General features: G+C 36.8%; 5 protein-coding genes across 10 annotated transcripts; 1 reads left to right on the forward strand and 4 right to left on the reverse strand.

Annotated features, from left to right (window-relative positions):
* Window positions 1-514: 514 nt before the first annotated feature.
* Window positions 515-3,463, forward strand: LOC147295778 (anamorsin homolog). Its single transcript, XM_086234298.1, has 8 exons — window positions 515-663; window positions 1,177-1,306; window positions 1,656-1,822; window positions 1,895-1,987; window positions 2,501-2,660; window positions 2,786-2,922; window positions 3,040-3,114; window positions 3,191-3,463. Exons 1-8 carry the CDS (start codon window positions 661-663, stop codon window positions 3,227-3,229), a joined length of 804 nt encoding a protein of 267 aa, XP_086090424.1. The 5' UTR covers window positions 515-660; the 3' UTR covers window positions 3,230-3,463.
* Window positions 3,464-3,668: 205 nt separating this feature from the next.
* CCB3 (cofactor assembly, complex C (B6F)) lies at window positions 3,669-4,953 on the reverse strand. Its single transcript, XM_086234299.1, has 3 exons — window positions 4,819-4,953; window positions 4,647-4,696; window positions 3,669-4,402 (listed from the first exon to the last, which is right to left on the reverse strand). Exons 1-3 carry the CDS (start codon window positions 4,859-4,861, stop codon window positions 3,896-3,898), a joined length of 600 nt encoding a protein of 199 aa, XP_086090425.1. The 5' UTR covers window positions 4,862-4,953; the 3' UTR covers window positions 3,669-3,895.
* Window positions 4,954-5,918: 965 nt separating this feature from the next.
* LOC147295780 (DHHC-type zinc finger family protein) lies at window positions 5,919-10,045 on the reverse strand. The gene is made up of 4 exons (XM_086234296.1): window positions 9,656-10,045; window positions 8,904-9,126; window positions 7,442-7,740; window positions 5,919-6,663 (listed from the first exon to the last, which is right to left on the reverse strand). Exons 1-4 carry the CDS (start codon window positions 9,728-9,730, stop codon window positions 6,160-6,162), a joined length of 1,101 nt encoding a protein of 366 aa, XP_086090422.1. The 5' UTR covers window positions 9,731-10,045; the 3' UTR covers window positions 5,919-6,159.
* A 13-nt stretch (window positions 10,046-10,058) lies between these two features.
* On the reverse strand, window positions 10,059-12,087 carry LOC147295781 (loganic acid O-methyltransferase-like). 2 transcript variants are annotated; one of them, XR_015120785.1, is made up of 4 exons: window positions 11,971-12,087; window positions 11,064-11,729; window positions 10,534-10,932; window positions 10,059-10,433 (listed from the first exon to the last, which is right to left on the reverse strand). XR_015120785.1 is itself a non-coding variant. In XM_086234297.1 (3 exons), the coding sequence occupies exons 1-3, from the start codon at window positions 12,058-12,060 to the stop codon at window positions 10,597-10,599; spliced, it is 1,092 nt and encodes a 363-aa protein (XP_086090423.1). In that variant the 5' UTR covers window positions 12,061-12,087; the 3' UTR covers window positions 10,487-10,596. The 2 variants fall into 2 exon arrangements, 1 of the variants encoding a protein (XP_086090423.1); XM_086234297.1 differs by lacking the exon at window positions 10,059-10,433 and having other exon boundaries at window positions 10,487-10,932.
* A 1,421-nt stretch (window positions 12,088-13,508) lies between these two features.
* LOC147295782 (uncharacterized) lies at window positions 13,509-18,898 on the reverse strand. Of its 5 annotated transcripts, none has more exons than XM_086234290.1 (8): window positions 18,683-18,898; window positions 18,176-18,592; window positions 17,937-18,010; window positions 17,423-17,824; window positions 15,592-16,906; window positions 15,387-15,481; window positions 15,000-15,141; window positions 13,509-14,170 (listed from the first exon to the last, which is right to left on the reverse strand). In XM_086234290.1, exons 1-8 carry the CDS (start codon window positions 18,852-18,854, stop codon window positions 13,509-13,511), a joined length of 3,279 nt encoding a protein of 1,092 aa, XP_086090416.1. In that variant the 5' UTR covers window positions 18,855-18,898. The 5 variants fall into 5 exon arrangements, with proteins under 5 accessions (XP_086090416.1, XP_086090418.1, XP_086090417.1 ...); XM_086234294.1 differs by having other exon boundaries at window positions 14,058-14,308; XM_086234292.1 differs by lacking the exon at window positions 18,683-18,898 and having other exon boundaries at window positions 17,930-18,010; window positions 18,176-18,333.
* Between the last annotated feature and the right edge of the window lie 1,922 nt (window positions 18,899-20,820).

Here is a 20,820-nt window from a genome sequence, read left to right on the forward strand (position 1 = left end):
TTGAATCCAGTTGTTAATACTAAAATTTTAGAAGTTAATTGATTTTTGGTGAAAAATAAAATGCAACCGGTTTCCATATAAGTAATTGAATGGTATGTACAAAAGGGTTTCCTTTTTTTTTTTTTTTTTTTTTCAATTTTGATACCTAATTTTGGCTCTTCTAGTTACTTAAATTATTATTTGTCTTAATTTTACTTTAAAATTTGTATTTTGTCTCAATTAGTATATAATTTTATTTTCGTCAACTAACACTAACCAAATACCTCTTCTAAAAAAAAAAAAACCAAACACCTCCACATTTGACACGTTTCAACGTACAAGCATTCCACGCACCCTCCAAGTGTGCAACACACCCGAACTTACCCAACTCACAAATCTCCACGCGTCGTCGCCTAAATTGAGTGTCCACGTCATAGCCTCTTTTGTCTCTCATGCGCCAGCGTCCCACTCGATCATCCACGTATTTATTTTAAAAACCGCCCTTAATTCTTCCCACGCAGCCTCGTGAGTTGTGACTTCGTAAATTACCAATTGCATTACTATTGCAGAACGCAAGAGAGAGTCGGGCACAAATAAGAGCACAAGGATTTGTTGCGTGCAGAAGATTCGATACGCACCGTTTCGCTTTAGGGCTTGAAGATCTGATCGACCATCGACGGCATGGTGAGTCCGCCTTCACTTTTCTTTTCTCTTTTCGTTGTGGATCGATTTGTCGCTGAAATTGCTTAGATCTCAATGCAATGCGTTTGTGTTTTCGCTTTTAATTATTCCAATTTTTTTGTTGTGATTCATGCCCGGTTGGTTGTTCAGAAATCTGACAATTAAAAATAGAAAAGGAAAGTTGAATGTTTTAGTCTTGGTTGTGAAATTGAGTATAGCTGAGGCTGTAATCGACCTTAGACTCCGTTTACCAAAAAAGTTGATAATTAATTTTTTTTTTCCTTTTTTTCTTTAAATTATGATACGAAGCACCTGACTTTATCCTTACTGCTGTTTAATCAACCTGTTAGACTCCGTTTCAAAACTTTTTAGTAGTAAAAATTACGGATTTTTCTCTCTATTTTATGTTTATTTTTATTTTTTTTAAGAGTATGATATGAAGCACCTGACTTTATTGTTGCTATTTATGTAATTTGGGTGAAGCCCTACTAAAATTGTATGATTGGGTTTTTGCAGGGATCTGTGCTGGCATTTACAGATGATGCGGTTCTGCCTGTTAGTCTTGTTCTTGATGTATTGAGAGGGCTTGGGAATGGAGCTACTGAAAAGTGTGAACCTCAAATTATCACTCAAGTGGCTTCTCAAAGTAAGTTTCTTATTCCCCTTCTGTGATTTAATGTAGTAGCATCTCTTTTATTTTGTCTCCCCTTCCTGATGTAAATGCTCAGTGAATATGTATCTGATTGAATAATCATTTTCCTTATAACCATGTAATAGTCATTGCTTTCTTTTTGTTGCAAGTTTCTTAGCCTGCAGCTCAAAAATGCTTGCTAGTTATACATGGGTCTGAGATGAGCTACTTAGTTTAACTTCTCACTAGAGCTTGTATATGTATGTATCTGTGCATGTAATAGATATACATCATAGTTGCACTGTAATCAAAATTTGATTGAATTAACATAGTGTTCATCTGATTTAGTTTCGACTTATGACAGGTCAGCTGCCACTGGGGTCCTCTTCTATGGACATTGTTTTTACTCTTTGTAGATCAATTGAATTCCCAAGTGAGCAGTTGTTAGGGGAAATCTCAAGAGTCTTGAAGCCTGGTGGAACAATCCTAATTTCCAAGACTTCTGATTCTTCCATAGTGGAAACAGATAAAGTAATTCATGTTCACATTGTGCCATTATAGATTTAGTTTGCAGTGAGAAATCTTACTTGGGTTTTCTTGCAGACGACCTTTGAGCGCAAGTTACTATTGGCTGGTTTTCTAGAAGCACAAGCTCTTCAAATGAAATCAATCTCATCATCTGAATTGTCCTGTGGGGTAGGTTTCAATGTTACTAGTATTCATTGGCATGATCTTGTAATTTCTCATCTCTTCCCTTTGTGTTTTAAGTTTGTTACACGAATATTAATTCAACTCATCTCAGCCTCAATCCCAACTGTTTGGAGTTGGCTATGGGGATTCTTATCAGGATGTAATTGGGATCCTACATATGAATTTCTTCTGTCATGCAATCCTCTAGAAAATGTCCTCACTGCCTTTGCTAGTTATTCTAACATTTTAATTTTTTTTTTGGTTACTACAAAAGATAAATAATCTCTGGCTTCATGACAGCTTATCATTAGATGTACTTTGTATATGGAATTTTGGATGGATGCTTTTGATATAATCTATACTTTGTAACATGTGTTATCTTCACTTGCTCATTTTTTTTTTAATTAGGAAGCACGGTGCTTTTCTATACCTTACATTATACAATGTCCCCCCCTCCCTTTTTATGTATTGTGTTTAGAGAGTTGATCTTTAATTTTGTTCTATTATTTTATTCTGTAGGTCAAGGCTAAAAAACCTTCTTGGAAGATTGGTTCGTCCTTTGCCCTAAAAAAGACCACAAAAAGTTTACCGAAAGTCCAGATTGATGATGATTCAGATCTGATTGATGAGGATAGTCTATTAACAGAGGATGACTTGAAGAAACCCCAGCTGATACTACGTAAGACATCATGGCTTTTTGTGAATTGTCTTCAGTGTTTGTCTACTTTGCGAGTTTATTTTACCCCCCTCTAAGTGTAATTTTTGTGATTTTTTAACCATGTACTGAGCAATGTGCTTATGCAGCTGATGATTGTGAAGTTGGAAGCACAAGGAAAGCTTGTAAAAATTGCACCTGTGGGAGGGCTGAAGCAGAGCAGAAAGTTGAGAAGTTAGAACCCACTGCAGATTTGTTAAACAATTTTCAGTCCGCATGTGGCAGTGTATGTTATGTAGTAGTTGATTAACTTCTGCTAAATGAGTCTGAATTAGCCTGCTCTTTTAGGATCTTTTTTGTTCCTTTCCCCTTTACTCTACTCTGAAAGTTGTACGTTGTGCAGTGTGGACTTGGGGATGCTTTTCGATGCTCTACATGTCCTTATAAAGGTCTTCCTTCATTCAAACCTGGCGAGAAGGTAATTGTTGGAACCACAATCTCTCTCTCTCTCTCTCATTCATTCATTGGTAACAGTTAACCTCTCTTTTTCTCAGGTATTGTTATCAAGCAACTTCCTTGCAGCTGACATATAAACTAGGGTTTTCGTGTTGCATGCGAACAGTCTTGGGTGATGATGGTTTTCTCTACATTTTGGGTTAGCTTTTTGTATTAGTGACCATTTACTGCCTCCACATGTTTGAAGTTTTGGGTTGTAGTTCCCTGAATTGGAACATGGAATCTGCTTCATAGTTCGACAGTGTCTTGTTGCACTCATATGGTTCATAATTGTCAACGTCATATTGTTGATGGAAACAACCTTTCTCAGACTTCTGTATTCTTTTTTTTCCTTTTTTTTTTTTTTTTTCCCAAAAACAGCACTTCTTCCCGTAATGGACAATGATAGGGGACTACCATTTTGAGGTAGCGATCAAAGGCATTTGATTTATCCACAGATGACAGTTATTATTCAAATTAAACATATTATGTGGCCGGCTGAGAGGAGGAAAATTTTAGAATGGCTAGTCATAATAGTTAAAGAAAGGCAAGCAAGACCTTGATTGAAAATAAGTGGATCGTCATTGTCGATCACAAGTGTAATTATACAACAAAGTAAGCAAATTCCAAACGTGTTTATATAATGCGTTATGCATCATATTCACCCGCGCCATGCAATGATGAAGTTTATTATAAATATTCACTCTACCCGCAAAAACAATTCTCATATATATCGCACAATAGTAAAGGAATATTTATATTAGCTAATTAACCTGTTGAGAGAGAAGAACAAGTAGCCCTTGTGGCCCTACTAATATCTCATTTAGGAAACTAATCAATGCAAACCAGACCACAGGGGTTACATCCACGCCACCTAAAGGTGGGATCAACTTTCGGGTTGGGATGAGAAGAGGCTCTGTCGGAGCATAAGCTATAACGTATGGAAATTTCCCCAATGGAAGTTTAGGGTACCAGGACATGACTATTCTTATGATAAATAGAAAAGAAACTACCGAAAGAAAGGGACCTAGAAACCCAATAGCTAGCTTTGCTGTTGCAGGGTCCAAATCTGCCACTACCAACTTGTTCATAATAGTTGACACTGTATGTGATGTGTCTGGCATGTCAATCCCTAGAATCTTTGAAACTGAATCTAATGGTGATAATGCAAAGCTAGGAGAAGCTCCAACTTCGACAAAACATAAAGAACATTGTGCAATTAGGAGTCCTTGCTTCTTTGGATGCCTTTCACTGGGACACTTGAAGCTTTCCTGCCAAGTTAAAATCAACCACATTTTCAACAAGTAGCAACTTGGTACAAAACTATCTCAGTTTGGAAATGACGCTGCTTCTAAAAAGAAAGTTCATGACTTTGGCTGATATCTGTCTAAATTCTAAGATAACCTTTCTCAAGACTATTCAAGAAACTTTGCACGAACATGGACCAAACCCAATTTCTTTTTGGCCGTCAAGGACCAACCCAATTGAAATGGAAAAACAGAGATGGGTACTTACAGTGATAGTGGGATTTCCATGCTTCGATATCCTTATCCTTGCCGGCCATCCTATAACAGATTGAAAACCAAGAGCCAAAAACAATGAAATAAAAATGAAAACCCACCTCTAAATCAAAACAAAAAACAGTTTTACACAATATGTGTGTGTGCAAAGGCATATTAATTGGTACCTTTAATCTGAACATGGTTGAGAAGATAAGAACAGGTAGCCATGGTGCACTCAGAGAGGGTAAGAGAAAGAGATAGAAGGGGGGAAATGGAACGTTATCCTTTCAACGAGAGGTGGGGAAGTCGACTTTTAAACATGTGACCGGGAACAGGTATAGTAGGTTTCTCTGATAAGAGTAAATGACATCATTATAATTGACAAATTTGGAAAATTAATCCAAATTTAAGTCATTTAAAGACTTTTAACATTTTTTATGTGAATTATCGAGTAATGCTCGAACTCCTTTAAATAAGTGCTCGAATCCCTCTCATTAAAGAAGTGCTCGAACACCCTTCGAGAGGGATTCGAGCACCTCTCGAAAAGGGTTTGAGCACTACTCGAAGATCAACATTCTAAAAATTTTAAAAAATGGTTAAAAGTCTTTAATGAAAACTAAAATGTATTAGTTTTTCAAATATTATAATTTCTAGAATTGAAAAAAAAAAAAACCAATGAACTGTTTGAAAATGGCTGTCAAACTGTAGGTCGATGGTATTCTTATGGAATATTCCCATGGAGTGTAAAAATGAAACATAATGTAATTGGTATTCATATGGAATATTCCACACCAATTACATTTTTTACTAATTTGCAATCCTCTTATTTTAATTTCCAATTCTCTCCACATTTTATTCTATTACATTCCATTGTTCTTCTAACAACCAAACATTATCTTATAATGACTTCCTTTCTCTTTCTCCTAATTTGCAATTCTATAAATTTCCTCCCACTCATTATCCAAACCCTAATGATGTAATGTTAAAAACAAATGAACACCTCCCCCATTTTAAAAGTTTTAATCCAGAACTCCTTGCAATGTGAGGTTGAAAATGTCTGAACTCAAACATTTGCACGTTTGGATGGATAAGATTTCTCCCAGAACTCAGACTTCCCGAAAATTAGATTTCCAATAGTGCTTTCACTTTTAGCGAGAGAGAGAGAGAGAGAGAGACTGCTAGGGAAATCTCATTAGTGCAATATAACAGTTGCAATACTTCAAAAAGTTTTAAGATTTCACTCTTAGCAATCAATAAAGCAAATGCTTAACCACAATATCAGAGGAAAAAATTTGATTGTTCCATCTTTACCAATTAATGTATGATACAGACTATACAAAACTTGATAAAAGCACAAGTCAGTGCAACCTCCTAGCAAAGAGAGTTTCCTGTGGGGTGGGATGTATATGCCTCCCCTCTCACAAATCACAATCATTCCGTCACATGATGAGAGGAAGGGCATAGATGACTTCCCCATCCAAAATCTTTGCTTACAGTAAAGGCAGAGATTGGCCCCCTTACTACTTTTACTTGGTGTGTCTCTTCTTTTTGAAACTTGGCAAAAATCTTGAAACTTGGCAGTAGGGAATAAATCTTGGGAAAGAACATGAGCACCCAAAGAAGCGCACAATATTTTGGCAATCCTTCTCTCCAACTTCATCATTGCTCTGTGAACTTAAATTACTCAAGTAGGTTTTTCCCTCATAAATAAAACAGAGCTGCTGCCACAGAAGTACGCTCAACCCTATCTCCAATGAAACACTTGAAACAAACAGATATACTAGCACAAGCCCTCTAGGAGATAAAAGCATTGCAGATCTTAGAAAACCATATATAAGCTCACGGATAGCTCTGAAAGCCAAATCACTGCCATGCACATTTAAGTGGTCAAAGGGTTCGTATTTAAAGGATGGCCAGACATGCAAACCTACATACACAGTCATGATAGAAATATAGATCGTACTGGCGACTACTGAAATGAGTAAGGCAATAAAGTGTCGGTGGTTAGCTGCACCAACACAATTCCCAATCTGCATCCAAATTATGCAGTGACAACTCATTACTATAATTTCATTTTGCCACTGACTCAGGGAACTGAAGTCACATAAATGTACTATATTGGCAGATAAAAAATAACAAACATAATATTAAGGAATCCACAAATAAACCTTTCCTTCTGGTTTTTTATTTATTTTGTCTGGCAAGGATTTCATTTTGATTAATGTTAAATGTTATCCATAGTGTAACAAAAATAAATCTAAGAATTGATCACCAAGTGTTCTACTATAGCAGAACTAATAAAGCTTCAGTATGAGGCCATAATCAATATTATGAAATATTGTTTGTATCCAACTACCTTGAAATTGCCATTAAATTATAGATTCTGTATCCAGAATTTTCCCTCTTAGGAGTTAAAAAAGCCATAAATAGATGGCTGACTCACAATTCTGCAACATTTTTCATTTTTACTCTTGTATATAATTCTGGCAATTCACCTACAAAAGCCATTGTTTCAATATTCCATATCTTTAGTATCTTGAGCTTCCATTCTCGAAGAAGTTTTACTATGAGTGAAATTTAAGCTTCTAGGAAGTGATCATAAGATTAAAGTCAATGCCTGCATTAACTAAAATTAAAAATCTAATTGCAAGATCCTTACTTTCAACTCATTTCCCAAGCTACTAAGATTGATGAACAGGTTAGACGTTAATTAATTAACAGATAACGCATTTCAAATAGACCGCAAGATATTCTGTAAAAAAATTCTATTACAACATATTTTTGCATTGAGAAAAGATCAACACTCACAAATGGGCAGTGATGATCCATGTCCAATATACACTTTCCACAGGATCGGCAGTGATGAGTTCTAGGTGACTTTGGCCTTGAGCAGAGGTGACAGAAGGTATAATTCTCAAGGTCACCTTTCCCCACAGCTGGATAGCTACCCCACACTATGCCTGGAGGTGTTCCAGCACATGCAAATGCAGCAGAACTGAACGTATAAACAGTAGCTACAGACAAGATGAAGGTGATGATGGAGTGACAAATTCCATGGAAATAGCTTATAGAGAAAAGAATAGGGTGCACTGCCCACACTCCACCACCTGCATTTTCAGGAAATTGCATCATGAGGAAATATATAAGAACCTCATAACATGCGATGTAGAAATGTGTACCTATGCAATTAGACAAGTCTTCATGATGAAAATATGCACAAAATGATCCGGAATCAATTGCCCCTAGAATTGTTGTAAATGATAAGGGCAACATAAAGCCTCATCAGTGGTTGGACAGAGTGAAGTGCAAATATACCTTAAACTGAAGGTTTACATTTGAAACTTATGACAGTGAATCGGGAGATTCATGGCAACAATTAACAGTGGGAAAAGTTGGATAAGGTCTATTGGCAAACTTAATCATAACTCTTCCCTTTCTGAGTGACACTGATAACCATGCAATAGCATACATCAAACAACCCCCCAAAATTATGTTGTGAAAATTGAAAATAAGCTAAGCTTGGCTCATAAAAGACAATCTGGACTTGAGAGCTTCATAGTACAATGGTCACAAGGCACACTTGGGGTACACTGGCCATGGCTTTGCAATACAGATACCATTTCGAACCATATCCGTACACTGGCACTCTTTGATACTTCATACGTGTATCTGAATGTTGATAATAAAATCTCTAAACATGGAAACATATCCAATACTTTTTAGATAATTAAGGACACATATAGGCCTACTAATTTATAATTATAAAACTGTGAAAAACTGTTAATATATTTCTGCTGTGTTTTCATGTCAAAACTTAATACATACATTGTTATATAAATATTCATCAGCATATCTCCATCACATTGTACATTTAAAAGAATTTTTCATATCGGCATGCCTGTACTGCATCATAGTCATATCTTGTGACTACTTTCTCAACCTGTAGAAACATACAAGGACAATGTAACTTCGAATACACAGTTCTAAATCCCCAAAAAATTTCACTAACTCCCTCTTTTCCCCTTTGAAATGTTTCATCTAATCTTTATCTTAATTTTCAATGGAAACATTTTGGCCATTTCTTATATATCAATTAAACTTTTGCCTACAGAAGATAATTTGGAAAAATGAACTGATTACATGTATGCCTAACTGGGGAAAGGGGGGGGGGGACATGTCAATTACTAGACAAGAAAAAAATAAGCAAAATAGAGAGAGAGAGAGAGAGAATTAAAATTCTAATGCAATTATAAGAACTATAACTACGTACATATCACGAAGAGCATAAACATGAGGAGGACACAGACAAAGCAACGATCACGCAAGCGTCTCAACCAAAAGTACTTGCATTCAGGTTTCCCTGGATTCTGATTTGTTAAAGCTCCACACCAACCACACTTGAAAATTGGAGAGCGTGATGGAAGAAGAAGGTGTAATCCACAACCCCAACATGTTACCTCATACTCCTCCTGGACAGATGCTATAAAATGCTCCTACATGTAACCCTCAAGTAAGCAGCCAAGAACACTACGCAAATTTGCAAACATGGTTAAAGAGGAAATACATGAATGGGAGCCTTTATTTAATACATACTTGTGGATATAACAAATGTCATGGTTATCACAAATAATGCAGTGGTAAGATCCATTACAAAAGGAACCATCATCATTTAGTAATATTAATATATGATCAAATTAAACACTTGCCAGCAACTCATCATCATTTAGGTTTAAAAAAACAAAATAATATAAAGAGCAACTAAACAAGAATGCAACAGAAACCATGCAAGCAATTGGCTTTGGTCTATTATGAGATTTAAAACTAATTATATACATTTATATATAAAAATTCTGAATCATTCTGAAGAAAAGGAACCAAAAACAAGAACAAAGGAAACAACCACCAGAAAAACTAAAACAAACCCAAAAGCTTAATCACTACAAGGAAACATAAGAAGCCAACAGCCAATCAAAGCAATAGAAACCGCGGGTAAGAGAGAGAAGAAGGCCGAGGCGAAGATACCTTGGGCAAGTCGGCCATCATTGGTGTTGCCTTTGGAGCAGCTTCAGCTTCAAGAGATTGAGAGATTGATGTCATTGCAGTTGGAGCATATCCCACTTCTGCAAGGTCTTCTCCATGGAAGGAAAATTAGATTTGACCAGAAAAAACAGAGTTTCTGGGTCCGAAAGAAATCGGACAGCGGACCTTTCATCGTGTTCATGTCCAGATTGGGTGAGTTTGACCGGATCCACACCCACCAGACGGACCACCCAATAAGCAACTTGGACTCAAATCTTGAAACTTGGTTAGGCGATATCGTCAAGGCCCAAACTAGGCCCAACAAACGATTACTTCTCGTTGAGTTATCAAGTTATTAACAAACGTGATTACGTGAGAATTGCGACTATTTACAAAAAAAAAAAAAAAAAAAAAAAAAAAAAAACTATATTTTAACACTCTTTGTACCAAAAAAAAAAATGAAGACATGAAATCATAGTTTCAGTAGTCAAGCTCAAGCAATATTAAGAACTTGGTTAGTATTTTGACTGTTTCAATTGTTGAGGTGCCCCAGAGGCTTTTGGCAGCGGCATGAGAAATGAGAGAAATTCTTATATTTGAGACAATCCAAGCCAAGACAACGCAGATTTTTGCAGTGTGTTTGCAAAATGGGTCTTTTCTTAAAGTGGAGCATGCGTTGCCATTTTGAACTAGAATTTATGAAAAATCGATGTGCACTGCACTCATTGTAGAAATCAGAGGTTTCATCAATGTGGCATCTTGGCTTTGTCACTCACCAGTCCTGAGAGCATTGGCAGTGGATAACAGATTACATTTATGTAAATCGCATATGCATAATCAAATACAAATTTCACATAATAAATTGATGCTACAAACAATACCGTTTATAAGAGCAAGCTTATTTGTAGTGTATAGTATTTATCCAATTACAAGTTTGTGTTGCTTCATTTGCGTTTCAGAGCAAGAAACAATTGAGTTCCTTCTTTGCAGCAGGAGTCTAGTTGGTGGATAAGTTGTTCGCTTTTCTCATGAAGCCTGTCAAACATTTGATTGATAATCTCACTTCCAAAGTGTTTTGTGAAAACTCCCTCCATGCCGGCTCTCAGCTGCATCACCAGTGCCTTCCCGTTTGGGTGGTCAATTTTTGACCGGGGGCTTGTTGACTCCATTCTCTCTATGCTAAAACACCCATTTCTTTCCACCAGCTCTGTCATCTCCTTGGGACAGGTTGTGTACACTGGCACATTGAATGAGTCCACCTCAGCTTCACTTATTAATCCCTACAAAGATTAGGCATTTTGGTGTTACAAACATAAAAAAAAACAATGTCTGCTAATTCAATTCCATGTTGCTAATTAGATTTTGAATCTTTGTAATTGAACACATGCATTACAAGTGGTTATTGACTTACTTCCTTTGCCATATCCATGAGAATAGACCCCATAAAATCAAACATCATGCCATTTGAAACTCGAGATTGAGGGACCCCATTTGGGATAGCTTGCATGATTAGAACCATCATTCCACCAATCACAAGCTCTTGAGCCCGAGCTTCCAAGAATGTTGCCATGTCCTTACCAAATTGGGCTGCACAAGCATTAGCTACTTCATCAGGGGCAGTTGTGTAGTGAACCTTCCCTTTGTTCCATGCCAGAGAGTTCTTGTCTGTCAGCTCCTCTGGTACCTTAGAAAGCCAGTGAGTTGCATATGAAGAATGCACAAAATGGAGAGAGGACTTGGGGAACAACCGGCCATGGAACGTCCCCGGCACGCCAGCCGCATAGTATTGCTTCGTTGGAGGCAAAGATGCAAATAGGGTGTTGAAATCATTGCCTGCATGATCATTGAAGAACACTTGGAATTCAGGCATCTGGGAAGAGAGGCATTGGGATTGGTACTTAGGTTTCACAGCTTCCAGTATGTTTTGCACAGAAATGAAAGTGTTTGGTCCAACTGAACATCCCAAATCTGCTATGCGAAATGCATTAATGCTTGAAGCAGAAGAAAAATCTTTTATGTCAAGCTTCTCTGCTATTGCATCATCAATTAGAGTCTTTGCAACATTTGCAGCTGCTCTCTGCACAATATATAGTTCAAGTTGAAACACATAATTAAGTTCACCCCCATTAACTATAAAAAATGATGAGGGAAATGGACACTGGCATTAAGAAATTGATCATAGTGAATCATATTAATTTGTAGAATATATCATCAGTTAGCATTTGGATTGATCTGATAGGAGAGGATCTCCTTGATAGCTAGCATTCATAATAAGAACGTAAACGCATTCATAAGTAGGTAGAATGGAAATTAAGAACCTGGTAATAGGAGTTTTTGGTGTAGCTGTATGTGCCATCTCCACCGTTCATTGGATATGCTTCCAGCACAGTGCTCGCGTTGTTGCTCATCGCCAATATTCAACTCTCTCTCTCTCTCTCTTCAATTATACAAGTGATCAGTGAGCCACTTACATTATATATATATATATACACACACACACACAGAGAGTCACACGCATCAAGTTGACTGGGTTATATATATAGTCATGATATAATAGTTGCAGTCTCAGTTGTCTGTTCTATATAGGCTTATATTAATAGCCTTTCTTTGACCAAAAATTGGGGTGACGACACTGAGTGAGTTTTTCTTTTTTCGTGTACAATTATTTTCTTAATTTCTGAGCCATTTTCCTTGACATTAGGGGGGCGAACTAGAAGAACCAAAGATGGTCCACAGTATACAGTTGTTCGGTTAATTAGGACATTATAGTAATGCATACAAAAAGATCATATTCAGCAATAAGTTAATAACGCACACTTTCTCCATCGTTAGGATTTCTTTGCCAAATACGTCAGGTATAACGCAATGTATGACTAAAGATAAAAGAAAGTTTCATATCTGCCTTTTAATTTTTTTAAATAAAAATCAATTATTAAAATATATATTAAAAATGTAATAATAATAATAATAGTAGCACCATTTTATGGTCTCACACTCCAACTTTGTACATCGACAAAATACATAAAATTATTTGCCCCATAGGTTTACTAGTGAAAAATTGGAGTAACTCTATATTGACCCACAAAAATTTCTGAGTTGGCTCAGGAGTAATTTTTTTTCAATAATTCTTGTTTAACCCCTAAATAAATAAACAGCACTAAACAAATAAAAACCAAAAAATTGAGAGTCAAGCAACAAAAATGAGCCCAAACTTCAAAAAGGATCAATTAATTCTCACGAGGGTTACATCCAAGTAAGTCAAACCTAAAACTCGATTTGGTAATAAAATGAATTAGAAATACTGATATATACAGCGTTTTGCACAAAACTAATTCAGGCTTAGTTTGGGATTGCTGTGAGAAAAAACAGCTGTGAAGTAAAGCAGTTGAGTGTTTGGTAAACTATATTTTCAAAAGTGTTGTGAGTACAAAAAGCAGTATGAAGGTGTTTGATAAATTGTAATGTAAAACAGTTGTGACTATTTATAATTACTAAAATGAGGATATTAGGGTAAACTAAAATTTTCATTGTTGCTGTGATTCACTGTAGCTTTCAAAAGCACATACAAACTTGCTTTCTATTTTTGCTGTGGGGAGTTGAGAATTGTGGGACAAAACACTTTTTCATTTTTTTACCAAACACCAAAACTGTTGTGGGTGATTGAGAATTGTCATCCACAGCAGTTTTTGGATCCTCCACAACAATCCCAAACGGGGCCTCAATATTACCGAACATTACAAACATATCACATGGTTTGTGTGCTGACCTGTTCTCTCTAATCTCCTTCAGCACTTCCTCACTCAAGTTCCTAAATGCGATACTCCAAAAGCCCTATCATGTCAAATATGAAAAATAGTCAACTTGATGGCCAATCTAAATGTCTCATACCATCATCACTTAAATTCCAAGCTCCTTCAGCAATCTCATCGTAGAGCTGGTCCCAACCCCAACTTGAATACCCATAGAAAAACCAGTAGTCACTGACAGATTGATTTCCTAACTTGAGCTCTTCGATTTTGTGAATTGTTGCTAATTGATCAAGAAAGAAAATGCCTGGTAGGACTTCCGGACACTCATTTTTAACAAATCTTCGAGTTAATGCGACAAGAGGCATGCCACCCTTTATAACTGGTCCTCCAAACGACAGAGGGGCCTCTGCTAACATCTCACGCCCTTTTTCCAACTCATGCCACCATCTGGTATGCTTGTTGATAATCAGACCTTCAAATCCAGTAACACGATCTGCCTTCACAATGAGAATCTCTGATTTATCAAAGGGGTGTACACTAAGAAGTTTATCAGTAGCAACTAGGATGGAACCGACCACCACATGCAGAGCTGCTTCATGCAAGCCTTGGGTTGTGTGAGACTTGACCTGATTGTCCTTAATGATTGGTTTATGCATCTTTGTTAATAGTACTTCCTTCTCAATTTGAGATTCCTCATGAAAGTCAGATGGCTGAACCCTAAAGAGAATTTGATTCTTTCCTCCCTTTTTAGCTACAGTCCATAAGATTCCTATAAAACATGTGAACAAGAAGACAACTCAAACAAGGAAAAATAACTATAAAACCACATGCCACCAACTGCACCCCTTCCCCTAAAGAGATTTTGATTCCGTCCTCCCTCCCTTTTTAGCTACAGTCCATAAGACTCCTACAAAACATGTGAACAAGAAGACGACTCAAACAAGGAAAAATAACTATACAAACCACATGCCACCAACTGTACCCCTTCCCCCCCCCCCCCCCAAGTTAGTGTTCCATGTTCATGCAGTGTTTTACCATTTCATAGATAGATGACATTTGTAATCCACAATGATTAATAAAGAAAATGGGAAGAGAAAAGAAAGAAAAAGCGATACAATAGCAAGGTTTCAAGGCAGCACAGATATGCAAAATGAAGGTTTTATTAGAAGAAACAGAAACCGCGTTCAGCAACTCGAAAAAACACGACTTGTGAGAATATTATACTGCATCAATGCTAGGCTATGAGAATTGAATAATGTATAAAAAGTGCCTTACAGTATTTCATAATCATTTAAGTATCTTGTATGATTGTTGCCCCAACCATCACATTTCCACTCCACTCTCACGTTATTAATATAATTTGAGCATGGCCCAAGTTCCTAGTTCCACTATTTATCAGGTAAAGAAAATATGCTTAGTTTTCAGGAATAAAATTTGAACAATACATTTATAAAAGAGAAACTATCGGTAAACATAGCCACCGGAAACCAAAAATGTCAAAAAGAATAAAGGAGCAGCATAAAAATTATCAAAAGTAGCTTCTTTCTTGTGAACCATATGCAATAATAGTAAAAACATAGCACATTAGATAGAATTACCCTTCTTGCTGATAAGATGATGAGAGTTACTTCCATGATCAGCCATAAATTTGAAAATTTCAGTGACAGCCATATCCCCTTCATAAGGGAGAGCATTCTTCTTTTCTGCTGGAAAGAGCACCAGAGCAGGATAAACTTCCCTCTGTTTTTTCCAATACAGACAAATGAGCAGAGAGAAGATGAAATACCTCAGATATAAGAACAATTTTGAATTTATTGTTCATCAGGTGTAGTTGACAGCACAATAAGCCACTTAGAAATGTCATCAAAGGAAAACATGACACTTCAACGCAAAGATAATAGACAGCTAGGTTGATGAGAAGAGTATATAAAAAAGTATTTACAATTTTATACCAGGAAAATCATTGTGCATTCCACAAGACACACCTGATTCATTGATTTCAGTATTAAACTGCAATCATTCAATGTGCAATCCAGCAAGTATATTAATGGAAGCTTCAGCATTTCATCCTCCAAGTCTCCTGCCACATATAGCCAATCATCAAACACCAAAATTTATAGGAATTTACCTTTTTTGACATTTCTTACCACTTATTTCAGAGACCAGAGCTACATAAAAATAAGCGCTTACCACTGTGAAACATTGTTTTCTCATTCTTTGATGCACCTTTCAGCATCTTAATATAACCCTTCATAGCCCGGTATACTTCATGAACAACCAATTCCATTCTCTGGCAAAACCCACAACATCTATTGCTAAAAAGAACCAAGACATCCTTATTCCAAGCATCAGTGTCAGACTGATTATAACCAATAACCATCTCAGAGAAAGTACGACTTGTAACTCGAGGGACAGAATCCACCTGACGAAAATCCAGATTAACAAATGGTGGTTGAGTGGCCTCCCTAGAGCTTTGAAGAACAGATTGAGACTGTTGATATGGAAGAAGACTTCCATTAAGAAACCCAGCAAGAAAATCAGCCAGTGAAGAATAGCTGAGATTAGTCTCCTCTGGGTACACATAATGCTGCTGCACAATGGGATTAACTATTACCAAGGCTGGAATTTTTGACCCACCAGTCAGAGCTCGAAGTAACCGGTAATTACCATCAGAAAAGAAAAAAGAACCCTTGAAACCTTGAAAGTGAAGCTGTTGGTCCCCCGACTTATCTACTTGTGAAGAACTTTCTTCTTCTACCTTTAAACCTTCAGCAGTATCAAGTTTATGATCTGCAAGACGTTGTTCACTATCTCCAGGTAAGAACTGCCTACTTGTATCAGCAGATGCTATTTTCTCTTCATCAGTCTGAGAAGAGATTTCAGCATCAGTGACTTCGGAAGTTTTCGGATGCTCTTCAGCAGATATGCTATCCCCATGTGGCAATTGATCTTTGTCTGAGTCAAGACTACTTGTAACAAGACCTTCCTTAGATTGTTCTTCTGTAAGTTGATCAGGCTGAATTTCTGCTGAAGAGCTTAATTTGATGTCCATATCATCTGATAAAAGTTGGAAACCTAACTCCTTTGCAAGCGAGCTTAATTTATCTTTTTTCTTTTGCTTAAGTACGATTTCCAATACCTCCTGTAAGGAACTGCCCTGTAGATCCAAAGTGACTTGTTTGCCCTCACTTACAATCATGAAAGTAGACATTTTGTCTTTTAGTTTGACCACCTGAGCTGTTTGAGATAATTTTAATTTAGGATGTCCAGATGTACTCCTTAATGCTTGATAATCTTGGACTGACGATTTCTCAGGCCTTTCCCCATATTGCCCACCAATTTGGTGTGAAATATGATAGTGCAGAGCCAGCTCTCGAAAAGCATCAAGAGCTTCCTTACCTTTTATTCTAGTCTCTGACAAGTCAGATGATCTATCCACAAATAGGAGTATTGATGGCTGGTTTGCAGGTAAAGAAAGCTCCAAAGCATTGCCGTCACCTTCCAGCTACACAATAATATGGATCAGTTTATCACAGCCAATTTGAATAACAAAAAGTAAGCAATAAACAATAAATAAGAAAAAATAGAACACAGAGAAAACGGAAGCAAATATACAGGAAAAGATAATATGGAGCTATACAGGCTGTTTTAATCCCTTAGCATTCATGGAAATTAAAACTGGAACTACTGCAAAATTCATACTACATAAATTATTCTTGTTTGCATAAATGTGTTTTAGTTCTTCTACGGGAGAAGGGGGGTCACCAAATTAAATATGATGTGCATTGCAATGTTCTTGGCTTACACTCACAAGTTATCAATATGTAAAACCACCAGATGATCCATCATATGCCAAATGAAAATTCTTAATGTTTTCAATTCACTATGACTCTCTAAGCCATTCCTTTCTAGCATGGCTTTAGCCACACAGGATTATGAGCACCTGAAATTTAGGTGTTGAGAAACCCCATACAGCACTTGGATCAACATACAAGTTGGAGAGCATAATAGATAAACTCACCTCCGTAACAACTGAATTATCCACCTTTAAAGCATTATTAAGGTCATCCTCTTTTTTAATAATCTTTGAACAACCAGGGCATCCAGCAAAGTAAAGCACTGCCAACCATGGACTGGAATCTTCAATCCCAAGAGTAGAGAGCATTGATCTTTCTGAGACCAGACCAAATTTACGCCTTTCAGGAGGCAGGAAGAACTCTCTTGCAACAGACCTGAACTTCGAGAAGAAAGAGTCAAACAGCTGATATTCTTCAAGTGAACAGAATGATGTAACCCCAGCAGGCCTCATGTTCTCAGCCTCCTCAAAAGCAGCACTGTCATTTACTGAGCTGAAGTCACCAACCCAAGGAACTCCACCAGGCCCATAATCCACATCACACTTCATCTTTGCAGTTTCCATCCCCTGTTTTTTTTTTCCAAGAGAAAAAAAATCAGCAAATTAATCACAATACTTTGCTTCATTTTCACTACAAAAATCGGTATCATTATGATGGCAGTTAGAAGCTACCCGCAACCTTCTGGTTATTCCTCCCCCATTGGGCTGGTGTTCTGTTTGCCTCTCCACTGAAGTTATGTCCAAGAACATCCCCTGCAAAGAAAAGTTGCTATAAAAATAACCATGAAATGAATGTCACATAAAAGCGAACATATACACTTGATATCTGATAGTAGCTTCTATTCTACAATATTCTATTAAGTTGTTGTCAACATTAATGAGATTGAAATGAAGTTTATCCAGCTTTGCAAACCTTACCTTGCACACCAAAAGCATTATCAGTTCCATTCATCTTCCGCTTGGGGAGCAATTTGGGAGTCCATTGACAAAACTCGAAGAGAAGCAAAGCTTTGTCAGTTGAATGAATGAATGTTTTCAAGTCCTCTGGGGAGGTGAGGAATTTAAAGGGAAGTTGTTCGGGTATGGCCGACACGTAGGGACGGAGTGAAGACAATATGTTGTGCGCTCCAAGTCTTCCTCGATACTTGTAAGATACAGAATGGTGGTAATATAAAACTGTTGTTTCCTCTGAGTCTGTGGTAGCACCAATTGCATATGCTACCATCTTCTCTGTATTTCTATGTAAATACATCAATTTTAGGGAGCTCAACTCTTCTTGTCTAACGGTAACCAAGCGCGAAACATCTTTCATGAGTGACCGAGACTCGCCGGACCCTGTGAAGACCACCATTCAATAATGTCTACATTCATTGACATGGAAGTGGAGAGAGAGAGAGAGAGAGAGAGCGAGAGAGAGAGGATTACATGGAAGAGTGACAATGAGGAGGATGTGAGGGTGGAGACGAATCTGGGAAGAGAAATTTTGCTTCGTGAGGATGTGCCATTCACCGCAGCCGTCCGATTGAGAATCGACGGCTGCGATTGGTGCCACCAGCAATATCCAACAAGCCAACACCACCAATTTCCTGTTCATCATCACTCTCAGAGCAACTGCAACTCAGCAAACATACGCTACACTCAGTCCTCAGTCTTCGTCCGCTGATCCCCCACCTGGGTTTCCTCTAGATTCTAGCCGAATGAATTTGGAGTTCGGGTCGGTTTTCGGCGTGGCGGGTGGGTACTGATTCGTGGCTTTTTCAATTTGGGCTGGGTTGGGCAAGGCCTGAAAGAGGCCTAATGAAAGAAATGCTGAAGCTTGGCTCAGCCGGTACTAGGCTGGACTCCAGACCTAATTCGGGCTTGGGCGTCCAATCTTTTTCTTACTTTTTCAATTTCTGATTAATCAGAAAATAATAATTAGAAATTTAGAATATACGTATTATATTATATATATGATGCTATAAATATATAATCAACCCATAAGAAATGTCAAATTTCTTACTTTTATTGTCAAACCATATGTATCAAATGTCAAATTCTTATTACTTAAAATAGTATTGTAATACCCAAGCAGTGACGGATCCAAGATCTCCAACCCGGGGGGTCATAGTGTAAAAGTAAAAAAAAAAAATTTGGACTACAATAACAATAAAAAATTAAATGATAAACAATATTACAAGCTACATGTAATGTAATAACCTAATTTTTAAATTTAAAAAAAATTTTGTTTATTAAAATAATTACTTGTCTTTATATTTATTTATATTTAATTACTTAAATTATTATTTATTTACATTTATATTTGTGTTTATTAGTAGTAATTTTAATTATGTTATAGTATATATATAAACTTATGTTATATATACATATATTTATTAAAAACAAAAACAAAAAAAAGGTTGTGATTACGTGTGTGTGTGTGTGTGTGTTGTGTGTGTGAGCTTTCCTAGCTTGTGAATGGTTGGGAGTGAGGTGTGTGTATGTGTGTTCAGTGGTGTGTGTCAGTGTGTGTGTGTGTGTTAGGCAGTGGTGTGTGGCAAACCCCATATTACCCGAGAGAAAGAAAACAGAGGAGAAAAAAGGGAGAGAAACCAAAAGAGGAAGAGAAGAGAAGAGAAAATAGAGAGAAAGTCCAGCAGCCACTGAGGCTTTTCATCAAGCAGGTGGTGGGCGACTAGGCAACGAAAGGTCACCGGCTAGAGGTCGAGGGGTCGCCGTCCAGAGGTTTTGGGGGTCACCGGCGACTGGGAAAAGAGGTTCACGGTTAGGAGATCCGGCGTTGGGGGGTCGCCCGACCCCCTATCTCCCAACGTGCGTCCGTCCCTGTACCCAAGTGATAAAGATTTGGGTGCATCATAAGGTTAGATACTTACATCTATGTTTAAACCAAATTTGATTAGAATTAAGTGTTTCAATTCTAATTCAAAATTTTTAAAGTTTCAATTTCAATTTCAAACAATTGGAAATTGAAAATTTTATTCTCATTCAAAATTTTTGAAATGCACATAATCAAAGTACAAACGCAACATAGTCAATAATAGTGTTTGAGATTTAGATATATATTAAATAACATAACACTATCACGTGGCGTTACCATCCTATATAATAATTTTTTGTTAGAGTCAACTTGCAATTGTTATAAGGGAGACTTATAATCTAGTCTATTTTATGAGTATTTTTTAGATTAAGACCGGTAGTGATTTAGAGTTTTAAATTAAGTCATTTTAATTTTATTATTTGACTGTTTTATGTTAGGTTTTAATTTCGAGATTTTGGGCGGAGTTAAAACCTAACATACAGCCTCTACAAAAGCCCACTTTACACCCTAGAAGGGGAAATACCCTTCAAATCGGAGAATGACTTTATTATGAATTAAAATAATTTTCTAATAAATTATTATGAATTAAAAGAGTTTTCTTATAAATTTTAAAACACTCTCGGTCTTCATCTAAAAACTATTTTTTGTGAAAAATCTAAACCTAATTATCTCTTGATATAATGATTATAATGTTAATTTCATAAGTACCATTTGAAGATAATTTACGTAAAACTCAATTAAATTA

The sequence above is a fragment of the Dryas octopetala genome, chromosome 2 (genome assembly GCF_963921425.1).
Source record: "Dryas octopetala chromosome 2, drDryOcto1.1, whole genome shotgun sequence".
Classification (NCBI taxonomy): Eukaryota; Viridiplantae; Streptophyta; class Magnoliopsida; order Rosales; family Rosaceae; genus Dryas; species Dryas octopetala.